This window comes from Harpia harpyja, chromosome 8 (assembly GCF_026419915.1).
Source record: "Harpia harpyja isolate bHarHar1 chromosome 8, bHarHar1 primary haplotype, whole genome shotgun sequence".
In the NCBI taxonomy this organism is placed as follows: domain Eukaryota; kingdom Metazoa; phylum Chordata; class Aves; order Accipitriformes; family Accipitridae; genus Harpia; species Harpia harpyja.
The window spans coordinates 8,638,589-8,657,315 of NC_068947.1; the positions used below are offsets into that span (position 1 = coordinate 8,638,589).

The 18,727-nt window shown below is 49.6% G+C and overlaps 1 protein-coding gene and 1 long non-coding RNA gene across 3 annotated transcripts; one reads left to right on the forward strand and one right to left on the reverse strand.

Moving 5' to 3' along the window:
* Positions 1 to 3,858: 3,858 nt before the first annotated feature.
* On the reverse strand, positions 3,859 to 14,674 carry LOC128145063 (uncharacterized). The gene is made up of 3 exons (XR_008236318.1): positions 14,216 to 14,674; positions 5,763 to 11,122; positions 3,859 to 4,787 (listed from the first exon to the last, which is right to left on the reverse strand). It is a non-coding gene; the product is annotated as an uncharacterized LOC128145063 (long non-coding RNA).
* A 166-nt stretch (positions 14,675 to 14,840) lies between these two features.
* Positions 14,841 to 16,617, forward strand: MID1IP1 (MID1 interacting protein 1). Of its 2 annotated transcripts, none has more exons than XM_052794661.1 (2): positions 14,841 to 15,036; positions 15,349 to 16,617. In XM_052794661.1, the coding sequence occupies exon 2, from the start codon at positions 15,486 to 15,488 to the stop codon at positions 15,975 to 15,977; it is 492 nt and encodes a 163-aa protein (XP_052650621.1). In that variant the 5' UTR covers positions 14,841 to 15,036; positions 15,349 to 15,485; the 3' UTR covers positions 15,978 to 16,617. The 2 variants fall into 2 exon arrangements, with proteins under 2 accessions (XP_052650621.1, XP_052650620.1); XM_052794660.1 differs by having other exon boundaries at positions 14,842 to 14,990.
* The last annotated feature ends 2,110 nt before the right edge of the window (positions 16,618 to 18,727 follow it).

Below are 18,727 nucleotides of genomic sequence, written 5' to 3' on the forward strand. Positions count from 1 at the left end.
TGGCTTCAAAAAGGTCATCCTTTCTGCTGTGATTCAATCCCATTTTGAAGTCTTCATCCCTCCAACTCTGTGTTGATTAACTTTGAGTTTGCTAAGGAAGCAAGGCTAATTCAATCCATCGGTTGATTTTCAGTGCAGCTAACCTCAACAGTTTTTAAATTCACCGGCCAATTTAACCAAATGTGACAGAGGGCCAAAGATGTCCAAGACAGAAATTTCCTGTGGCTTGCATGAAAGCAGGAAGGTGGATGGAAAAGACCCTATTAACGTTCCCAAATGAGGGAAAGGGAACAGTGTGAGCATAACTGCTATTAGGCAGTACAGTGTCCTCTTAGGCGCTCAGCCTTAAGCCACGAATCTGTAGAAAACCAGGTCTCACTGGATGTCATCTTCAAATGCTTCTTTGTTATTCTCTCTTGATAGCAAACCCAATAACCTCCTAAGTAAAGATTTGAATTGTAGATGACAATATAGCCTGTGCTAGCACGTAAAATTAAACCTTGGTATTATTCATAGCTCACCAACCCTACAGGGTGTGGTATGGCTTAACTTGAAAGCTGCCAAGTTTTCCTCATGGTGGTATGTCTGTTGCCCTGTTTTCCTGTGCAGCAGTAGAGGTGTTCCGAACACAGCTCGTTCGTTTACTATCGTTGTCTTCACTCTTTCTGACTACCTCTCTGTCCCCAGCTCAACTCAGTTTCTTTTTGCTTTGCCCTGTCATCATCTACTTTTTAACGTGCTTGGCTCATGGTTTATGTTCTCGTCCTTTACTCAAGCAATGCCGACTCTCCCACTATGACAAGTCTTGTACCTGTGAAGATGTATGTGTGGATCCAACTGCAGAAGGAAGTTTCATATAATGAAACCAGAAATTATTTCTAAAGCTCCTCTGGAAATTGGTTACCAACAAAGAGATGTTTTTTTCTCTGTGGGAATGGTATTCAAAGACCAAATCTGTCCCTTTTCCACCCCCATTAGTTTAAGTTCATGAAGCATGAGACTTGTTAGTTCTACATGCTGGGAACTGATTGTGGGGCAGCCAAACTCACTTATCTCTGCCCTCTCCATTTCGGAGGTGACTAGAATTTTCTGAAATTAAACCTAAAACTAAAAGGTTCAGCAAATATTAATTTGTATTTTATAGGAAATTAGGTCGGACTGCATCACAGGCATTTTTTCATATCTAGTTATAGTCTTAAAAATGTCACAGCCCCAAAGCTTGTAGACACAGCACACTCTAAACGAACAGGGGAGAATGATTTTAGAAAGTAAATCATAAATTCACACACGAGTAACCCCCATGCGTCTTGACTGAAAGGCTTAGTACAGCGTTTCTGTGCTTCCAGGCAACCAGCTAAAATCCCTTTGACTCCAGGACTCCCCCAATAACTGCTCGCACGTCCTTTAAGGATGCCCTACATTCACTGAAATTATTCACCAAATAATTTAGAAGAATGAATAAACGTGAGAAAATCGTGACCTACTCATGGACGATTACCAGAGGAAGGGGAGGGCCTGCAAAATTGATCAAATTCATTACTCGCTGTCACTGAAAGCGATTCACCTGGCTCTGCTCCCAAGCTCCCCGTGTAAATCACATCCCTCACAACCCAAAGGAGCCTCATTTGCCAAACAAGTTGAGCGACGGCAGCGGCGCTCGGCTAATGGCTTCGGCTCCGTCACGGTTTCAGCCCTAAATCAGGAGATCCGAATGACACAAAATATCTACTTTTAGGCGATGACTAATGGGCGAGGGAAGGGTTTCCTAGCGAGCCACAGATAGCTCACGCGGCCACCGGCGATTTATCCCTTTCCCATTCCTATCGACGACACGAAATACCACTTCTTTGAGCCGGGGTTATCCAGCCATTACGGCACATAAAATATTGATGCAAATTAATGTAAAAAAAAAAAAAAAAAAAAAAAAGGCTGAAGTTCCTGTAATTCTAGCTGGACCATAAAACTGGGTTTCTTGGAGAGCCTGGCCATGCGGGAGCGGGGCGGGCAGCGATGGGCTCTTGCAATCTGGACCCGCGGCACTAGATGGCAAAACAGCGTCAGTTTTGGCAGAGCAGCCCGGGCTGCTGGTCCCGGCCCCCCCTGCCCCCCCCAGAAGTAGGTATAGGCTGCGGGTACAGCCTGGCCGTGGGCATCCCACGGAGGGTGGGTGGGCTGCGCATCCCCCTGCCCTTTCGCTTGACCTCCTCTCCCGCCTTCAAACCAGAGGGGGAACCTGCGGCCGCAGAGATCGCGCCTTAAAGATCGGATGCAGCTCTGAAATACCGGAGGCGAGGAGACCGTAAAGGCCGGTGTGGATGTATAGGTGGCTATTTTTCTTATTGCTGTTGCTGGCGTTAGTTGTTTGCTCTGCAGTTGCCCTCAGGAGCTCTAGATCCTGTGCAAGACAAGCAGTCCTCACCCCAAAAGAGATTACCCAGCAACTGGGTGGAAAAACTTGTCTCATCTCCTTACTGAACAAAAAGAGATTTACATTTAATAGTCCCACGGGGAAACACCTCTCCTTTCAATCTTACGTCAGTCTATGCATTGGCTGTTTTACTGTGTGAGGGAAGCTACCACCCATGCAGTTCAGCTGTGAGGTATTTTTATTAGGAGTCTGTTCTCCCTTTTCTTTGTGTACAGATAATACCTGTTTATGCTACAAGGAGTTACAGAGGGAAAGGTGGAATCTCCAGGATGCAGTTTTGGATCAAATAACCAAAATCTTTTAGGTCTCAGTCAAAAACACTGATCTCTGGGCAGGCCAGTAAGTTACCTGTCTATTTTTTGCAAGGGAGTTAAGGTTACGGTCATGTCAATAAACTCCTCCTCACAACTGCAATGCTATAGCTTACCCCACCTTAAGGATAACCTCTGGTCCCACACCATATCTAACTGTTGGACTCAAGGAATCAGTTTAAGTTGGAGACTGCAAGTTTTACAGCTTCATCTGAAGGCAACATCCAAACTGCTCTGTCCTTTTAATGCTTGGGAACGTAGAGAGCTGGTGGCAGGAACGTTACTCCTCTCCTCTACAGCTGCAAGAGAGTGTATAAGGCTCTGGATGCTAACGATCATGATGTGATCCCCTTGGAGATGTCTTATGCATGGTCCCCTTCCTTGGGAGCAGGTGAGCCCATATTGCTGAAGCATGACTTCCAAAACAGAGCTTTCACTCGGAAACTTTTGCAGAAGTTTTGAGCTGTGTCCCTCCCGTTAATTTTTCTCTCCGTCCTTGCAATATTCAGTCCTTCCCCCTCCCCCCCGCCTTCGATGAGATGCTGGTGACAGTGCCAAAATGACCTTCCCCTAGGAAGCTCAGCATAACTGTTCATCGAACGATGGGGCCCTATCGAGTCCCAAACTTTGCACTTGGGGATAAAAAGGCAGCAGGAAGCCTGAGTGGGCAGTGCACATACACTGACCGAAGCGTATTTTCTCTTCAGAGTTGAAAGAAGCTGTGACAGTTGCCAAGTCCAGATTATTTCTACCTTCTGGACAGGACGGGGCTAACATGAAAAAATCCTGCTTTCTGCTGGAGTGGGCTTTTAGCAAGTAAGATGTATTACGCTCATCCTTTGCTATTTAAATAACACTGTCTCACTCTGTATAAACCAACTTATAATATGAATGAAAAAAAAAGCTATGGATTGTGAAGCAAGTGGGAATGGATAATCAATTTTTATCACTAATATTGTGGGTAAGACCAATAACTCTGAATGAGCTATGAAAGTCTCTGCTCTGAGCAGATATGTCTGCTTTCCAAGCAGTCCCATTTTAGCCCAGCCTTAATAACAGAAAACCTGTTGAATTAAATATACTAAAACAAAACAAACATTTACCTTCATTGTCCATCATATTTCTTTTTAAGATGTAGGAATGTGAAATTCTCACAGGTGGGTTGGACGTGGGAGGCACAATAACCATGGACTAGAAAAGCCTTTCAGCTTTACAAACATGGGTTCAAATCAAGCTTAAGTAAGTGACAGGTGAAATGGGGCTATTGATTTCAATCTAGTCCTGTTTGGCTACAGCAAAAACTCAGCACAACAGTGTCTTAGCACTTAAAGGGATGCCGTCAGCCAAAAGAGAACGTTTCTGCTGGAGAACATTTGCAGTGTTATTTATAACAATTGAGATTACTGGACCAGTTGAGACTACTAGAGCTGAAAGATATCAGAGAGTAAATTTACCTCCCCCCATTTTGGGAGGTGTGTTTACTTTGTACTTTTGGCAGTGCTTTCTGCCAGACCTGTGCCCCAAATCTCCTTTCCAGTTACATGCTAAAGCAGACACGATGCATGCGTGCAGGTCAGGCTGGGAAACATGTTTTCCTTGAAACTGGTCTGTCAAAGAAAAAGATTCACATGGAGTTAAAAATCCTCTGATGACCAGGAACCAACCTGCCAGGCAAGAGATAAGGTCTGCCTGATTTTCCTTTCTGCCCATGTACCAATCTGGCCAGCAGCCCACCTGGAAATCCACTGAGGAGCTTTGGGTACCAGGTCTGTGGCAACCTGCTGCGAGCACTGGTGGCAGAGAAGACCAGCATTGCCCTCCAGCCGTGTTACATGGGGCAGATTCATCTCTGGGGGATTTACAATGCAAGTGGTGAGGAATCTGAACCCAGGTCGGGAAGCCTGTGTGGGAAGGGATGATCTTTTTCTGCCTCGCTGTGCAGGTAATTCTGTGTCGTTCAGACTACACCTTGGTTAAGGTCTGGTACATGCAGAAGTGAAAAACCTGGTCTTTGGTTCACGATGGTCAAGGGTAGATGGCACAAGGCACTGACAAGGAGAGAAGATAGAGCTTTATGCAAAAAGATATACAACTGTTGGGCTATAAAATCTACCGGCAGGCCTCGCGGTCAGGTGTACTCCCTGAAACTCTTCGTAACTTCATTTTGAAAAAGCACGAGGTGTATCAAATGGAGAGAGGACACATCAACAGCATGGGACGGAACATGGTGCAGAGGTCCCTGATCTAGTCCCAGGCAAGGTGGCAGCCCTGCGCAGTGTAGTGCAGTGTCACGCAGAGACACGAGCTCGCATCCCGAAAGCAGTCAAGCCCTGCTAGCGCAGCGGCTCACACCGTCACGCCAAGGGCGAAGCTCCGCACCGATGCAGCCGTGCTGCTCCCCATTCCATGCCGAGTCCAACCAAGGAGGTGGGTCCTGTGGGCCCTGCTCCTGCAAGAAGGCCCCAACAGGTCCTTGAAGCAAATGCGGTGGCCAAGGTTACGTTCCCTTGTAGTCAAGAGTAAATAAGGAGTCAGTCCTTGCCTTGCCCGAGAGGTAGCATGAGTAGAGCTGTAAGTGGGGCGTGCTCACAACTCCATCGTGAACTTGCAAGATCAGACCTTAAGGATCCTATTTCAAAGCAACCCAGCTTGCACCATCAGGACTTGGTTTTTAAACACCTCGGTGCTCTTTTGGGTGCTTAAGTCAGGTCCAAGGGCCTCAGGAATGAGCACAGGGATCTCTATTTAAAGCCTGGCCTTCACTGTGACTGCTTAACACCTGAAACTCCGGCAGCCAGGGTTAAAATGCAAGAGTTTCTTGCTCCCACACTGTTTTTTTATCTTTCCGATCCTGGCTCCCAGTGTTCCTCTCCTGCTGCTGTTTAGAGACATGGCAGGGCTCAGTGGAAGGCTGTGCGGCTGCCCTCTTGGTTTCCTTACATCGGGCGATTTGTGTCAGAAATTCAGCATCGCCAAATGTAATTTTGAATGATTTTGTAGTTCTAGGTTAATAAACTGCTTACCATCATAGGGGAACTGAACGCTGCATTACTTCAGTTGCTACAGTGGACCTTTTTCTTAGCCATGTATGTAAAATGTGCAGCTCAGAGTGATTCTCAATAGCCCTGCATTTCCAGATTCACATTTTTAATTAAACAGCATTTTCTTTTGTTTCTAAATGGGCAGGCAGTGTTGTTTAAAGCTCACGGACCTCCATGACTGGAACATCTCAAGACCTCATAGCTGCAAAGCTCCAGTCCTGCTGCAGAGAAGAAAATGTCAAAGAACAGTGAAAAAGCATAACTTACACCAAGCAAGCTCTCTGTGCAACGATTTTTTTTATTAAATTACACAGAAAAACATCTTATCAATTCAAAGTCTCTTCGTAGTGACCCAGCTTCAACATTATCTGAAGATTACGTTCATCCCTTATTTAGTGAGGCTGTTTGTCAGTTTAGGGGAGGAATGGAATGAACCCCCCCCACCCCGACCCTGGGAGAACTAGGATGAGCATAAAAAATTTGCTGATGGTACCATCTCCAACGTAGTAAGGTGTAGTAGTATGTGGTACGTACCTTCTTATACATGTAAGAAGGCTGGATTCCTAATGTTGTTCTGAAAATGACCTTAAAACACAGGCAATAGTATGTTTTATAGACATATATTCCAGTAGTTTCCTTGATGCTGTGGAAGTCAAGTACCTAGTGATGGAGAAGACCCCTTTTGGTGCCTTAGACTTCTGAACGCTGTATGTGCCTCCTCTGAACCCACCATTTACTCTAGTTTGAGGCAAGGAACGTAGTTTAGGATTTTTTACTGACTTCCCTAGGTGTAACCCAGGCACAGCAAGTACAGGGAGGCTGCCGATTTACCTTTTGGTAGGGTCTTTTCGCCTGGAAGCTGAAGAGGAGCCGGCTTTTGTTCTGAACCCCGCTCAGCCCTTCACCCTGAAGTAGTGACGGGGAGCGTGGCAGCTCGTCTGCCCGCTCCCATTTCTTCCTGCAGGCACCACGTTATATATCCCTCACGAGCCTGACCACAGCTTTCAGAAACATCCAATAAATCAACAGTTAAAAGGGAAGAGTAGACATGGGGAGCAGGTGCTTATTATCTGTGCATCTCTGGAGAAGAATAACCCACAGTGTATTTCCATGCCCATTTGAAATGGAATATGACCATGACCCTGCAAGTGGCTCTGCTTGAATTGTTCCTGGCATCATGTTTTACTCCTAATATTTTCATTGTCTGCCTCCATCAGTTTTACCTCCCACTGTAGCATTAATTTTGTATGTGAATATGGAGGCTGTGCTTTAAATAATACAGCATATGCTTTTTATTTGCCATGTAGAATAATATTTTTTTGGCTGATTTATGTTCCACCTGGACAAAATTATTTTTTATGATGGGTTTATTTCATTTGCTCCCACATCCCCACATGGGGGGGGGGGGGGGGGGGGGGGGAATAACAGAAATTTTGTAAACCACCAATAATGATGGACACAGAAATCTGCTTTGAAACACAAATTTACTGCAAAAGTAGATTCTCTCCAGCCATGTAAATGAAAAAAATGCTGTTGTAATAATTTTAAGCTTGCGAATGCATGGTACTACTGGAGAGAGTAATCTTCAGGCTCTTGTATCATCCCTTACACAATGCTGGGAGTATGGAGAAATTCACTGGCAGCTATAAGCTATTCCAGTAGAACAAAATTGCACATATGGCTAAAGCATGGATTTAATTTAGCTCTCTTCAGAACTTCATCAAGAAACAAAGCCAGGACAAAACCCTCTGGTCTTTCAGTTTGCAGATTTGCCACAGAACTTCACAGGCTAAGCTGCCAAATCTACTTCATTTCCAGTTTTCACAAGGACTGTGGAAAAATATATTACTTGCTATTGAAACAAGTTAGTTTCAAACAGATAATTTGGGTTTCAATAACAACAACAACAAAAGTATGATGTACCTTGTTTTGTGTTTTACAACCCTGGAAAAGACTGGCAGTATTTTTATGTTAATCTATCACCTACAGAAATACTCATCATGAACAGATTTTTTTTTTTTTTTTAAAAAAATACGCAATCCTTAGCACAACTTTGCTCTGATTTTGACTTCCAGCTTTTGATGCTTTTTGTAAAGCAACTAAATATTAATCATACAAATCCATAATAGTCGTAGCAGTCGGAAAGCTCTGGTTCTATTTTCAGTTGTAATAGTTGTCTTTAACCATACAACATCCTCCAGCCAAAACCACATTGTAATAGGAGTGCCTATAATAAGGACACATAACGCTCCATGTCAGCTCTGAACTGCCGAGCTCGGAAAAAGCAGGATATTCTTTCAGAGCAGCTTCCCTTTTCATACTGAACATAACAAGAAGAGATAAGACTTTCACAGGAAAATCCTGCTGCCTCTAGTCCCGCCCCATAACTCCCCATCAGATGCTAGAAAATCTAAGCTGATGTCTCGCCCTTGCCATCTCGGGGCAGCAACTGAAGATTTGTTCCCAGGCAGGCCCTTCTCCTCCGCACACAAAGCTCTGCTCCAGCCCCTCGTCCTGCCACGTCCCTAATTCTTGCTCCACCAGCTAGTATGGAAAGGTTCAGTGAAGGTGGGCCACCTTTGTTCCGCTCCATCTTCTTCTCTTTCCAAGCACTGAGAAGAGTGTAAAATTTATCAACAGCAAGCTAGGCACTGAAAATCGGGTCACTGGTTTAAAACGAGGAAATGTAATCTATAGGATGAACGTGTACTGTATTTGTTTCACCACCATGCCAGCCCCGGGCCTTTCAAAGAAAACCAGAGCTCCCGTTCTTCCACAAACTCCTCGGGATGAAGGCAGCTCCTGCAGGAATCGTAAGCCTGCAGATGGGAAGGGAAAGGAAAACAGTATAAAAAAGCTACAGTAGATGGTGCTAGACAGGTGCAGAAGACACCAGCTAGTCATTTGAGGATACCTGCAAGATTTACCCCTAAGCTAAGCGGTTTAGAAAATGTGCAATTTAGATTTATCAGTTCAGAAGGGAGATTGAGATAAAAACAGTTGAGCTGGTGAGATTATTAAATGCAGAACCCCATGCTGAGCCGATGCTCACCTTACTACACGTGCTGACGAAGGAGAAATAGGGCGGCTGCACCCAGGCAGTCACAGGGAAGGCAAGGGTGATGGGAGGAGAGGGGGCAAGTCACGGGCAGAGACCCTTCCTTCACCCAGGAACTTCTCCTGGGAGCTTGAGGTGGCACCCATCCCGCGTGTCGGGATGGGGATGGCAGAAGCAGCAGGAACGCTGCAGGTTAGGGTCAGAGTGGGAAGCGCAGATCGGTATTTCCTAATGTCAGCCCCTGCGTATCAAACCGTTAATGTCACAGAAAGGTGGTCTTGTGTATTTAATTTTATCAGGCGGAAGAACTCTGATATATGCTGCGCTCGGTTCACCGCTCCCGTGCAGATTTACTCGGCGTTTTAGCATGCGTGCTGCCTCGCTGACAGAGATTAAAGGCTCTCCTCAGAGCCCCAGGTATTACGCTCAAATGTATAAATCAGGGCTTAATATATAATATTTGTCCATAAAAATATATCATGGTGGCATTCGTTTGGCTATCTGCATATTAAATACCGTTACAGAAAGTCATGAGTTTATTGAAGATTATTTTGCTATGCCAGTAAAGTCTCCTGCCATCCTAAAAAGGTATCTTTTCTGCCAGAGCGTGGGCAGGGCGGCACAGAGGAAGGGGCAGATTTTGCTAACGCCGTTCCTGACCCCGCGTGTGCCCCAGCCATGCGGTGCTGGGCCAGGAACCGGCTCCCAGGCTGGCCCCGGGCTCTGGCTTACCAGCACTGACCAGGCAGGGCAGGGATCACGGTGGAGATGACACCGCGAGCCTCTAAAGGAGAAAATTGCATGATGTATTGCCACTCACGAGCACCCGCCAGAGAGCTGTTTAGAGTGAGATTACAGTCTCAGAGGAGACTCTCATGCCTCTCGGTCACAGGGTTACTGCGATGATGCAGTTGCAGCTTGTATGCGAGAGGTAGGAGGGATTTAAATGATGGCCGGAAAGAAAAACTGGATCAAACCTCCACAAACCCTGTTCAGATTAACCCAGATTCCCGAGTCCCCAGCTTTGAGGGACTTGAAATCGGCCAAAATGATTCTTTTCCCTTAAACAGAAGAAGAAAAATGGGAGGGAGGGGATGAAGTTTATACTTCGGCCAAGAGTTTACAAGCAGCATTTTAGACTGAAGGGAAACAAAGCTGCCCAAAATAAGAGTTTGTGCAGTCCAGAGGTCTTGATCCTACTCATGCCAATTCCGTATTAGCACGGCTATATGGATTTCTCTGCATTTGCTGCTGACTTAGAGACGCAAGGGAGAGGAAATCAGACTCAGCGCTGCAGTCTTTCCCCCTTCATCCTTTTCATATTCAAGGTCTTTTTTTTTTTTCTTGTAAATTCCTATTATTAACACAGGAGAAAAAAAAAGGTCCCTGGGATCCCTGGCGCATCCTTGGAGTGGCTGCAGCCTCATCGTGGATGACTAGACAACTGCCACTGTGCCACATAATGAGGAGCACACACGCTGCACCGGGAGATACTAATGAGGGAGCTACAGCCCCCTTAGCCCTCTCCAGTAAATCCGTGTCTGCAAGCCATGTTTTATTTATCAGGCTTATTATGGCAGCACTAAGGAGCCATTTGGAAAGGGCCGCTGCTGTCCTGGGCACTGCACACCACAGTGCCTGCTCCAACCAGCTTCCAGGGGAAACGGATGAGGCTGGCAAAAGGTACGGGAGAGGGATGCTACCCACACGCCATACGAACAACACCGTGGCAGCATTTATCCCACCGGCTCCTTTACGCGGCGGGGTTCAGCCCGTTTTGACGTCCTGGTGCTAGCTGAGCACTGCTTGGGAGGGATCCCAGGCCCTGCAAATACACAGTGACTGGCGAACAGATCAAAGCTCATTTTGCAATGATTTCCAGGAATGCTTCTGAGGAAGCGAGGACTTGGTGGGCCTGGAGAGACCCAGCTGCAACCTGCAGAGCTAGGTGACTTTGAGGGGCTTCACGGGAGCTGCCTGAGATGGCTGCCCCCCCTCCCCCAGCACTGCTCCCAGCAGAGCTCCTGCTTTTCGCCATGCACACAAAACACCACTCCTCTGCACCGAGACGCGACGCCGCAGAGCCCTTGTTGTGCCGCTTCTGGCAACGTGCAGTCTCGCCCAGATTTGCATGCGTGCCAGAGGGAAAGGGGATTTAGGATTGCCGCTCCCTTCTCCGAATGTCCTCTTCCTGACCCCTCTGCATGCCTTCCCAGAGGTTTCCGTCCGCTTTGGAGAATCACTCCGCTCGCAGAGGACCAACAGAAACAGGAGTAAAAGGCGGCTAAGTGAAAGACAGAAGAGAGATGAGTAAATCTTTGCAAAAGTTATACCGCAGATGTCAGCAGGACTCAGACAAATTGGTCTGCATTCCTTTAACATATTAGATTTCTACTTACCCTGATCATTAGCACGTTAAGCTACAAGAGCTGATTATATGAAACTCATGGAGAGGCATCAATTAAGACGATAAATTTACATACATTCCTTCTGGATGAGAAATGACGGGTTTCCTCGGTTCAGAGTTTGGTACAACTGGACTCCGTTTCAGAAAGAAAAAGGAGAAGAGAGAAGTGCTAAATGTGTGCATCTGTACTGCTACCCAAAATGATGGAAGCAGTTCACAAGTTTGAGCAAAAATGTATGTCAAATAGGAATAGAAGGAAACAACTCGCAGTTTCCGAGGCTGAACTCTAATCTGCCATGTCACATCGACAACAGATTACGAGAGGAAGTGAAATTCCCAAGAGATGTTGCTCTTACAAGGCCGGCCCAAATGGTGTTCCCAGGCTGCAGAATGCAACATTAAATATTTGCACATATTTATCACTTTTCGCCTACACAAGATCTCATCTTATTTTGGAAACACTGTACAGCAGAACAACTTCCTAACCGCCAAAGTGTAGCCATCGCTGGTCTGCAACGTGCCAGTGGCACCTATTTCGTGCCAGCATGCATCCTGGGAAAACTGTTAACAAAGACGGTTTGTTATCCTGTTGCCACTGAAGAGAGAATTAAAACAGGCCTTACAAATGGTACGAAAACCCACGCAAATTGACAGAATCATCTGTCTTTTCTTGAAAAATACTGCGCAGCTGCTCATGTCGCTGGAGGAGACAGGCCACTAGCAGCACTGTTACTATAGCTAGCCTTTGTAGCACTAACCTTAGTGCTACTGTGGCTAAATACCGATGTACAGCTGAGTTAACTAGTTAGTAATAGTAATAGCTCAGTAACAGTAATAGCTAAATAGCAATAGCGATAGTTCATCCGTGTTCTTCTTCAGGAGTCGGCCACAGAAAGAAGGCCCCCGTCCAGAAAGGGCTGAACACCACCAGCTCTCATTCACTTCAGGGAAAATTAAAAGTTTTCAGCTAATACGGTAATTTATATGTGACTCCTCCTTTCCTGCATAGCGGTACCAAATCTATTCAAGCGGAAAGGTGTTTTCACCCCCACACTGCTGGGCTTGCACTTGCGGTGCTGGGTAAAGACTACTGTTGCACGTTGTCATTTTGGTTTCCTTACCCAGGACCCTGTGCTGGGCGAAGGAAAGCGTTTACACCTTCTTGGACTGCCAGATAGCAAACATGCAAGCTTCTTCATTGCTCAGGACACGAGACGAGGTGTTTCCAGCTGATTCCCCTTCCAGGCGCTGCGTGGCCACAATAATCAGATCGTTCTGAAGAGGAAATACGTTAAAGAAATGCCACTTGCACGTTAACGTTCGTGCCACATATGGGATCGTCTTTTCTTAACAGGAGGGGAAAAAGAAAAGTGCCGTTTCTTTTTCTCGTGTGCACAGCCATCGCAATTACATACCACTGGAGTTAGAAATACGTGCTCCTTTACTTCACTCTAACCAAAGAGCAATCAAACCTACTCAGGCTTGTGTTAATGATATACATTATACGTACCAGAGACATTTACACTGCATATCAAAATCGATCAGAACATAAGGAAGCTTAAAAAAAAAAGCCTATTGCCTTATGCTGTGAAGTTTGACTTGAGTATGATCTATCTCAGCCTAATGGGTTAGACACATGCCTGCACAGGCTACAGCACTGTATTAGCACTACGCTAAAAATGAGGCAACATTTACAGCCGAAGCTGGAAGCAGACCGTGTGGCTCTACATTTTGCGGAACAAAAAGGGCAGGTAGGGGCGAAATTTACTTTATGCTCAGGTCGTAATTTGTATAGTATCATCGCACTGAAGGCACGGCTCTTCCTCGTCTGGTGCTTTTGCTACGACCGCATACTTCCCCCATTTGCAGGGGGTTCAAGCTGGGTTGTTTCTGTCAACTTTTTCTCCTCCCCAGCCAGTATGTTCTAACCACAGGTAACGCCTTCAGTTTTAAATTTGTTCAGGCGTTTTAATATTTTTGTTAATTTGGACAGGGAAGTCAGACAAGAAACCCATTCCTCTTGTTCCTAAAGATCTATCACTTTTTCCAATGTATTTAATGTTCAGCACAGGCTGCATTTCAATTAAAGGTCGCGAAACTGGTAATGGTGTATTAATGATGCACTGTGTCTACATAAACACGCAAATACATGTTGTGGCCACTTCTCCGGCCTGGTGCGATCATTTTTTTTTGCGTGTGTTTGTTTTCGCAATGAATTATCTGCGAACAGATCGTGATTTTGACACCAGCCCGTATCTCCGCTTAACCCCAAGGGTTTGCCAACGCCGGTGCCGCTCGCCGAGCTCTCCTCCCTCAGGCAGTCCGGTTGCCACCCGGTGCCCAGGCAACCGGGCCTCCTTCCCTCCGGGCCGCGGCCTGGGCAGAAACCCGAAGCAGCCCGATGGACCAGAGAGCCTGCGGGAGCACGGAGGCAGCCGGCACGGCTGAGGCCGGCCCCGTTCGCCGGGCTTCTCCCGTCCCCGCCAGCCGCGGGCGAGACCGAGCCCCGGACACCTCCGCAGAGCCGCCCCGTCCCCTTCCGGGCCGCGGCCGCGGGCTCTCCCCGCCGCCGCGCAGGCGCCAGAGGCGGCGGCCCGCCCCCGCCTCGGGCTATTGGTTGATCCGTTGCCACGGCAACGCCCTCAACACCCCCCCCCGTCCCCAAGCCGTCCTGCCCCACGTGACCCACGGCACCGCTTCCAGCCAACTGGCCTGTGACCAGCCCCGCGCCAGCCGGCTGATGGGGGGCGTGGCGGGGGGGGCTGTTGTTTTCGATTGGCTGCTGCCGAGGCTCGCTGATTGGCAGGGGGCGGCGGAGCCGGGCCGCTGGGCTGCCCGCCGATTGGTTGGGCCCGGAGGTGAGGCTGTGGGGTGATGCCGGCCGCCCCGCGGCCGCTGCCGGGCGGCCCTCCGCAGGCCTGGCCGAGGGACAAAGGCGCGCCCGCTCCCTCCCCTCCCCGCTCCGCGCACCTCAGGGCTGGCACGGCGAGCCGCGGCTCCTCGGCGGGCTTGCTGGGAGGCGGCGACGCGAGCCTGGCCCCGTGCCGGCGGGGCTCCGCCGGCCCCGGCGCCCTCCCCGCCGTCCCGCTCTAATTTGCCGTCGGGGCACGCGGCGCGGGCGCGGCGGGCGGCGCGGCCGTCACGCTCGCCGCGCGCCCGCCAGCCAATGGGCGGCCTGGGCGAACGCGGACAGCACGCGGGGCCCGCGTGTCCCCGCCGCCTGCTCTGTCAATCAACTCACCGCCCCGGCCCCGCCCCGCCCGAGCCGCGCCTCCCGCTGCCCCGCCCGGTCGGTGGCGGAGGGGGGGAGGGGGCGGCGGGCACCGAGCGGCTGCGGGTCGCTTGCCCTGTCGCCGAGGAGGGGAGGGGGCCGGTGGTGAAGCTCTTCTCGGTCACGGCGCCGTGCCCGGGGGCGGCGGGTAGGACGTTACCGGCGCCTGGGAGCTGGGGGGGGGGGGGGTTCGTTTGCAGCCGCCGGCCCGGGTTGCTCCACCGGCCCGGCCGGTCCTGGCGCCCTCCCTTCCCGTGGCGGTGCCCTCCCCCGGTGCGGGGCGAGAGGCGGAGCCGTGGCGGGGGGGTGGCCGCCTCCCGCCGCCTTTATCTGCCGTGCGGGCGCGGGGGGTGGCACTGGGGGAACACCTTGTTTTAAGATAGGCGCTATAAATACGGCGCCGGGGATGGGAGCGCAGCCACGGGCGACGGCGGCGGGTTGACGGGGCGGCGGTGAGAGCGGCTGCGGACCACGGTGGGTGCCTGCCCCGCGGTGCCTCGGCCCGGGCACGCCGGCTGGGGTGAGGAAGGCGGCGGCGGGGGAACGGGACTGAATTTTAATTGACCGGCGTGGCGCGGGGCCGCCCCCCCTGCCGCACGCCACGCGTGGCTGCCGGGAGGAGTGGCGGGGTTGGGTTTGGGGGGGTTTTGGGGGGGCGTTTTGGTTTGGTTTTTTTCTTTTTTTTTTTTTAAGGGAGGGGATCGGGGCGGGGGGGAAGGCTCAAAAACGGAGATAGGGCCGAGGATAAAGGCGGGGAACGGGACGGGACGGGACGGGAAGGCGGGCTGGGGGGGGGGGGAGAGCAGCCCCTAACGCCGGCGCTTGCCAGCAGGACTCAGCCCGGGAGCAGCCGCCGAGCCCGGAGGGCGGCCGGTGCCGCTGGCGAGGAGGAGGTCGCCGCCGGAGGAGCCCCGCGGTCCGAGCCCCCCAAGTCCCCAACCCCGCCGAGCTCTCCCAGCCGCCGGCACGATGCAGATCTGCGACTCGTACAGCCAGAAGTACTCCCTCTTCAACGCCATGAACCGCTTCATCGGCGCCGTCAACAACATGGACCAGACGGTGATGGTGCCCAGCCTGCTGCGGGACGTGCCGCTGCTGCTGGAGGAGCTGGACGCGGCCGGAGCCGTCTGTCCCCAGCGAGAAACCCCCCTGCCCCCCGGCGACCCCGGCGCCTACTTCTCCCGTAGGGACATGTACAGCCACTACATGCTGCTCAAGTCCATCCGCAACGATATCGAGTGGGGGGTGGTCCAGCCGCCGGCGGGCGAGGAGGCGACCCGCAAGAAGGACAAGCTGGGCGGTGGGCCCGCCGAGGAGGGCGAGGGGGAGGAGGACCTGGAGCAGCAGTTCCACTACCACCTCAGCGGACTCCACTCGGTCCTCTCCAAGCTCACCCGCAAGGCCAACGTCCTCACCAACAGATACAAGCAGGAGATCGGCTTCAGCAGCTGGGGGCAGTGAGCGCCGGGGGGGGGGGGGGGGGACGCGGGGACCGGCCCGGTGGGAACGGGAACGGAGCGGCGGGTCCCCACCCGGCGATGCTGCCGCCGCGGCGGCGGTGGAGGAGGAGGAGGAGGAGGAGGAGGAGGAGGAGGGCTGCACCCCCGGGGCTGAGGCTTCCCTGAGCGCTCCCAGGACCGCGGCCGGTTTTCTATCAACGCACAAGCGGGAGAGAGGTGTAAATTAATCAGTACTAGTTTATTAATTATTATTTTTTCCCCCTCCCCCCTCCTTTTTTTTTTTTTTTTTTTTTTATTGTACGGTCTGGGGCGAGCGGTTGCTCGGGGCTGAGCCCGTGTGTGTGTACGAGGTGGTGGCGTAGCTGGCAGATAGGAGGCTCAAGGCGAGCCGATGAACATAACAGAACTGGCATAAAATCGCTTCTCTTACCCAGGAGGGAACCCAGCGGGCTCATGAGCATCCCTCTGTCGCGGGACGGATGGCAGGTCCCACGGTTGTACATGTACTGGAGTTTATTTAAAACTTTTTTTACTCAGATGTAGAGTATATTCTAAAATAAATGCGAATGTATTAACTAAAAGTGACTTAAACTTTTTGGTATGATTTATGTTTAATTAAATGATATTTTTAACATCTGGAATTCTTCTGTTGTTCTTCCAAGTTATTTCCAGAGCTGCCTTACTAGACACAGAAATCTTTGCATGTGCAAGAGAGAGGGGGGTTGTGGCTTTTTTTTTTCCCCCCAAAGGGAGCAATTGCGTGGTGATGCTAAGTCGGCGTATCTAAAATGGATGAATGACCGTATTAACTGCACTGTACATGGCCTGAGTTTTGGTAAGCTGTTGCCAACCGGACAGTCCAGTTGCTCTGCGTGAAGGTCAGTGCCCTGTTAACAAAATCCGAGAAGACCGAGTCATGGTTACTTTGCAGGCAGCAATTCATGGAGGTTGGAGCAAAGCCGTGGAATGACTCTTGCTTTTTTCGGGAAGTATCTTAATGTACTGTGGGGAGCTCTTTTCTCTCCCTCCGAATAGGTCTGGGATACTTGCCTCCCCCATCTCTTGCATTACTTTCTTTCCTCTGTAATTCTCCTTGGATACTAGGAATTAATTGGTTTTATGTTACCCAAATAGTACTGATTTCTTTCTGCATTTTTTTTTCATTTGCTGAATTAATGTGCCTCAGAATTGGGTGTCTATATAGTGTTCTAATACTAAGTTCTAATATTAAAAGTGTACTTACTGATTACAATACACTGCGTGCATATCACAGAGGATGACCATTTAATAAATATGTACGTCCTTCCATAAGGTATGAAGTTTTCTTCTCAGGCACTGAAACGCCAAGTTTGTAGACATCTCCTTATACTGAAATTTCACTTTGAATTATTGCCATCAGATTTAGGGCTTATTTGGTGTTCTTTTTCCATTTAAAAATAGAAGAATTTTTCTCTCAGCTTTAAGGATATTTTTGCTTAAATTCACATACTTCCTAGCAATTTGTTTTTCAGCCCAACTGTTAGAACATTGTAGTAAAGCGTGAGCACTCCAGACATGGTATTAGTTGGCAGATGTTTGTATAGTTAAAACAATCGGTCTGCGTGTATGTTTAAAAATAAATATTTTAGAAGGTTTTCCCTTCTAGGGTAAAGAAGAACTTCATAAGGCCGGATGATTTTTAGCTTGGCGATGCTTGTTCTTTTCGTAACGTTTTTAACTCCTCTTCCCCTCCCCCCTTGGGAAGCTGCCAGGAAAAAAATCATGAACAAGGAGAGGGATTACCCTGGTTTCCTAACATGTCAGCTCGCCAGTCTTGCCGTAGTCTGACTAATGTAATGCGAAAGATGCAGTGCCTTACGCTGGACGGTAAAGTTTTGCTCTCCTGAAGGTGGGGGTGAGAGGGAGAACCTGTTCTGCTGTGTGGCTCCCTTCTGCCTTGCGCTCAGCCGGCTGAAAACCACATTACAACCTCTGCTCGGGAGTGCTGGTAAAACCTCAGACAAAAGCAGCTCGCGCAGTTTCAACAGCGTTTCTTTTGAACTCCCGGTAACTTCTCCTGGTACGAATTTAGACGATACTGTTTAAAAGTTGCACAAGGGACAGTGTGGTGCTGATTTAGGCTATGAGTAACACAAGAAAAATAGCATTACATTAGTGCAGCGTCACCATGAATATTGCATCCCTTCCCTTTGCATCCTAAAAAAAGACAAGAGAAAAGTTTCAGTGAAAGGGCAGCTCAAAACTAGCGCTATTTGGCAGCAAGGGTGGCACTTCCTTACAAGTAAAGGTTTGGGTAACAGAGGAGATAGGATGATACTGTGACTCAAGGGTTTGCCTTGCGTCAGGGACTAACCCGCAGTTGCTGAACTGCACATGGCTCCCATGCAGGGCCTGGCTGCACGGCTGGCAGCGGCCCGGGTAATCCCGATTCAGCCGCGGCAAAAACTGCTGAGACTCACACCAGCAGAAGAGACGCTGCCACCTCCCACCTGGCAGCTGCTTTAGAATTCCCCTTTTTTCAAGGTCATGGGAGAAGATTGAGGCTCTTGGGATCAAGAAAGCGATCTCGTGATGCAGGGGGGGGAAAAACCAACAGATAAAACCAGGGATGTGTTTCTCACGCAAAGGACAAGGGACGGGACTTTGCTGTTGGCTGCTGTGGAAAACAACTTAGCCTAAAAGGTGGGGTGGTCAGGCAATTATGTAAATGCTAGCTCCTGACATTGCAGTAAGCAAAGATAAGATTGCAGA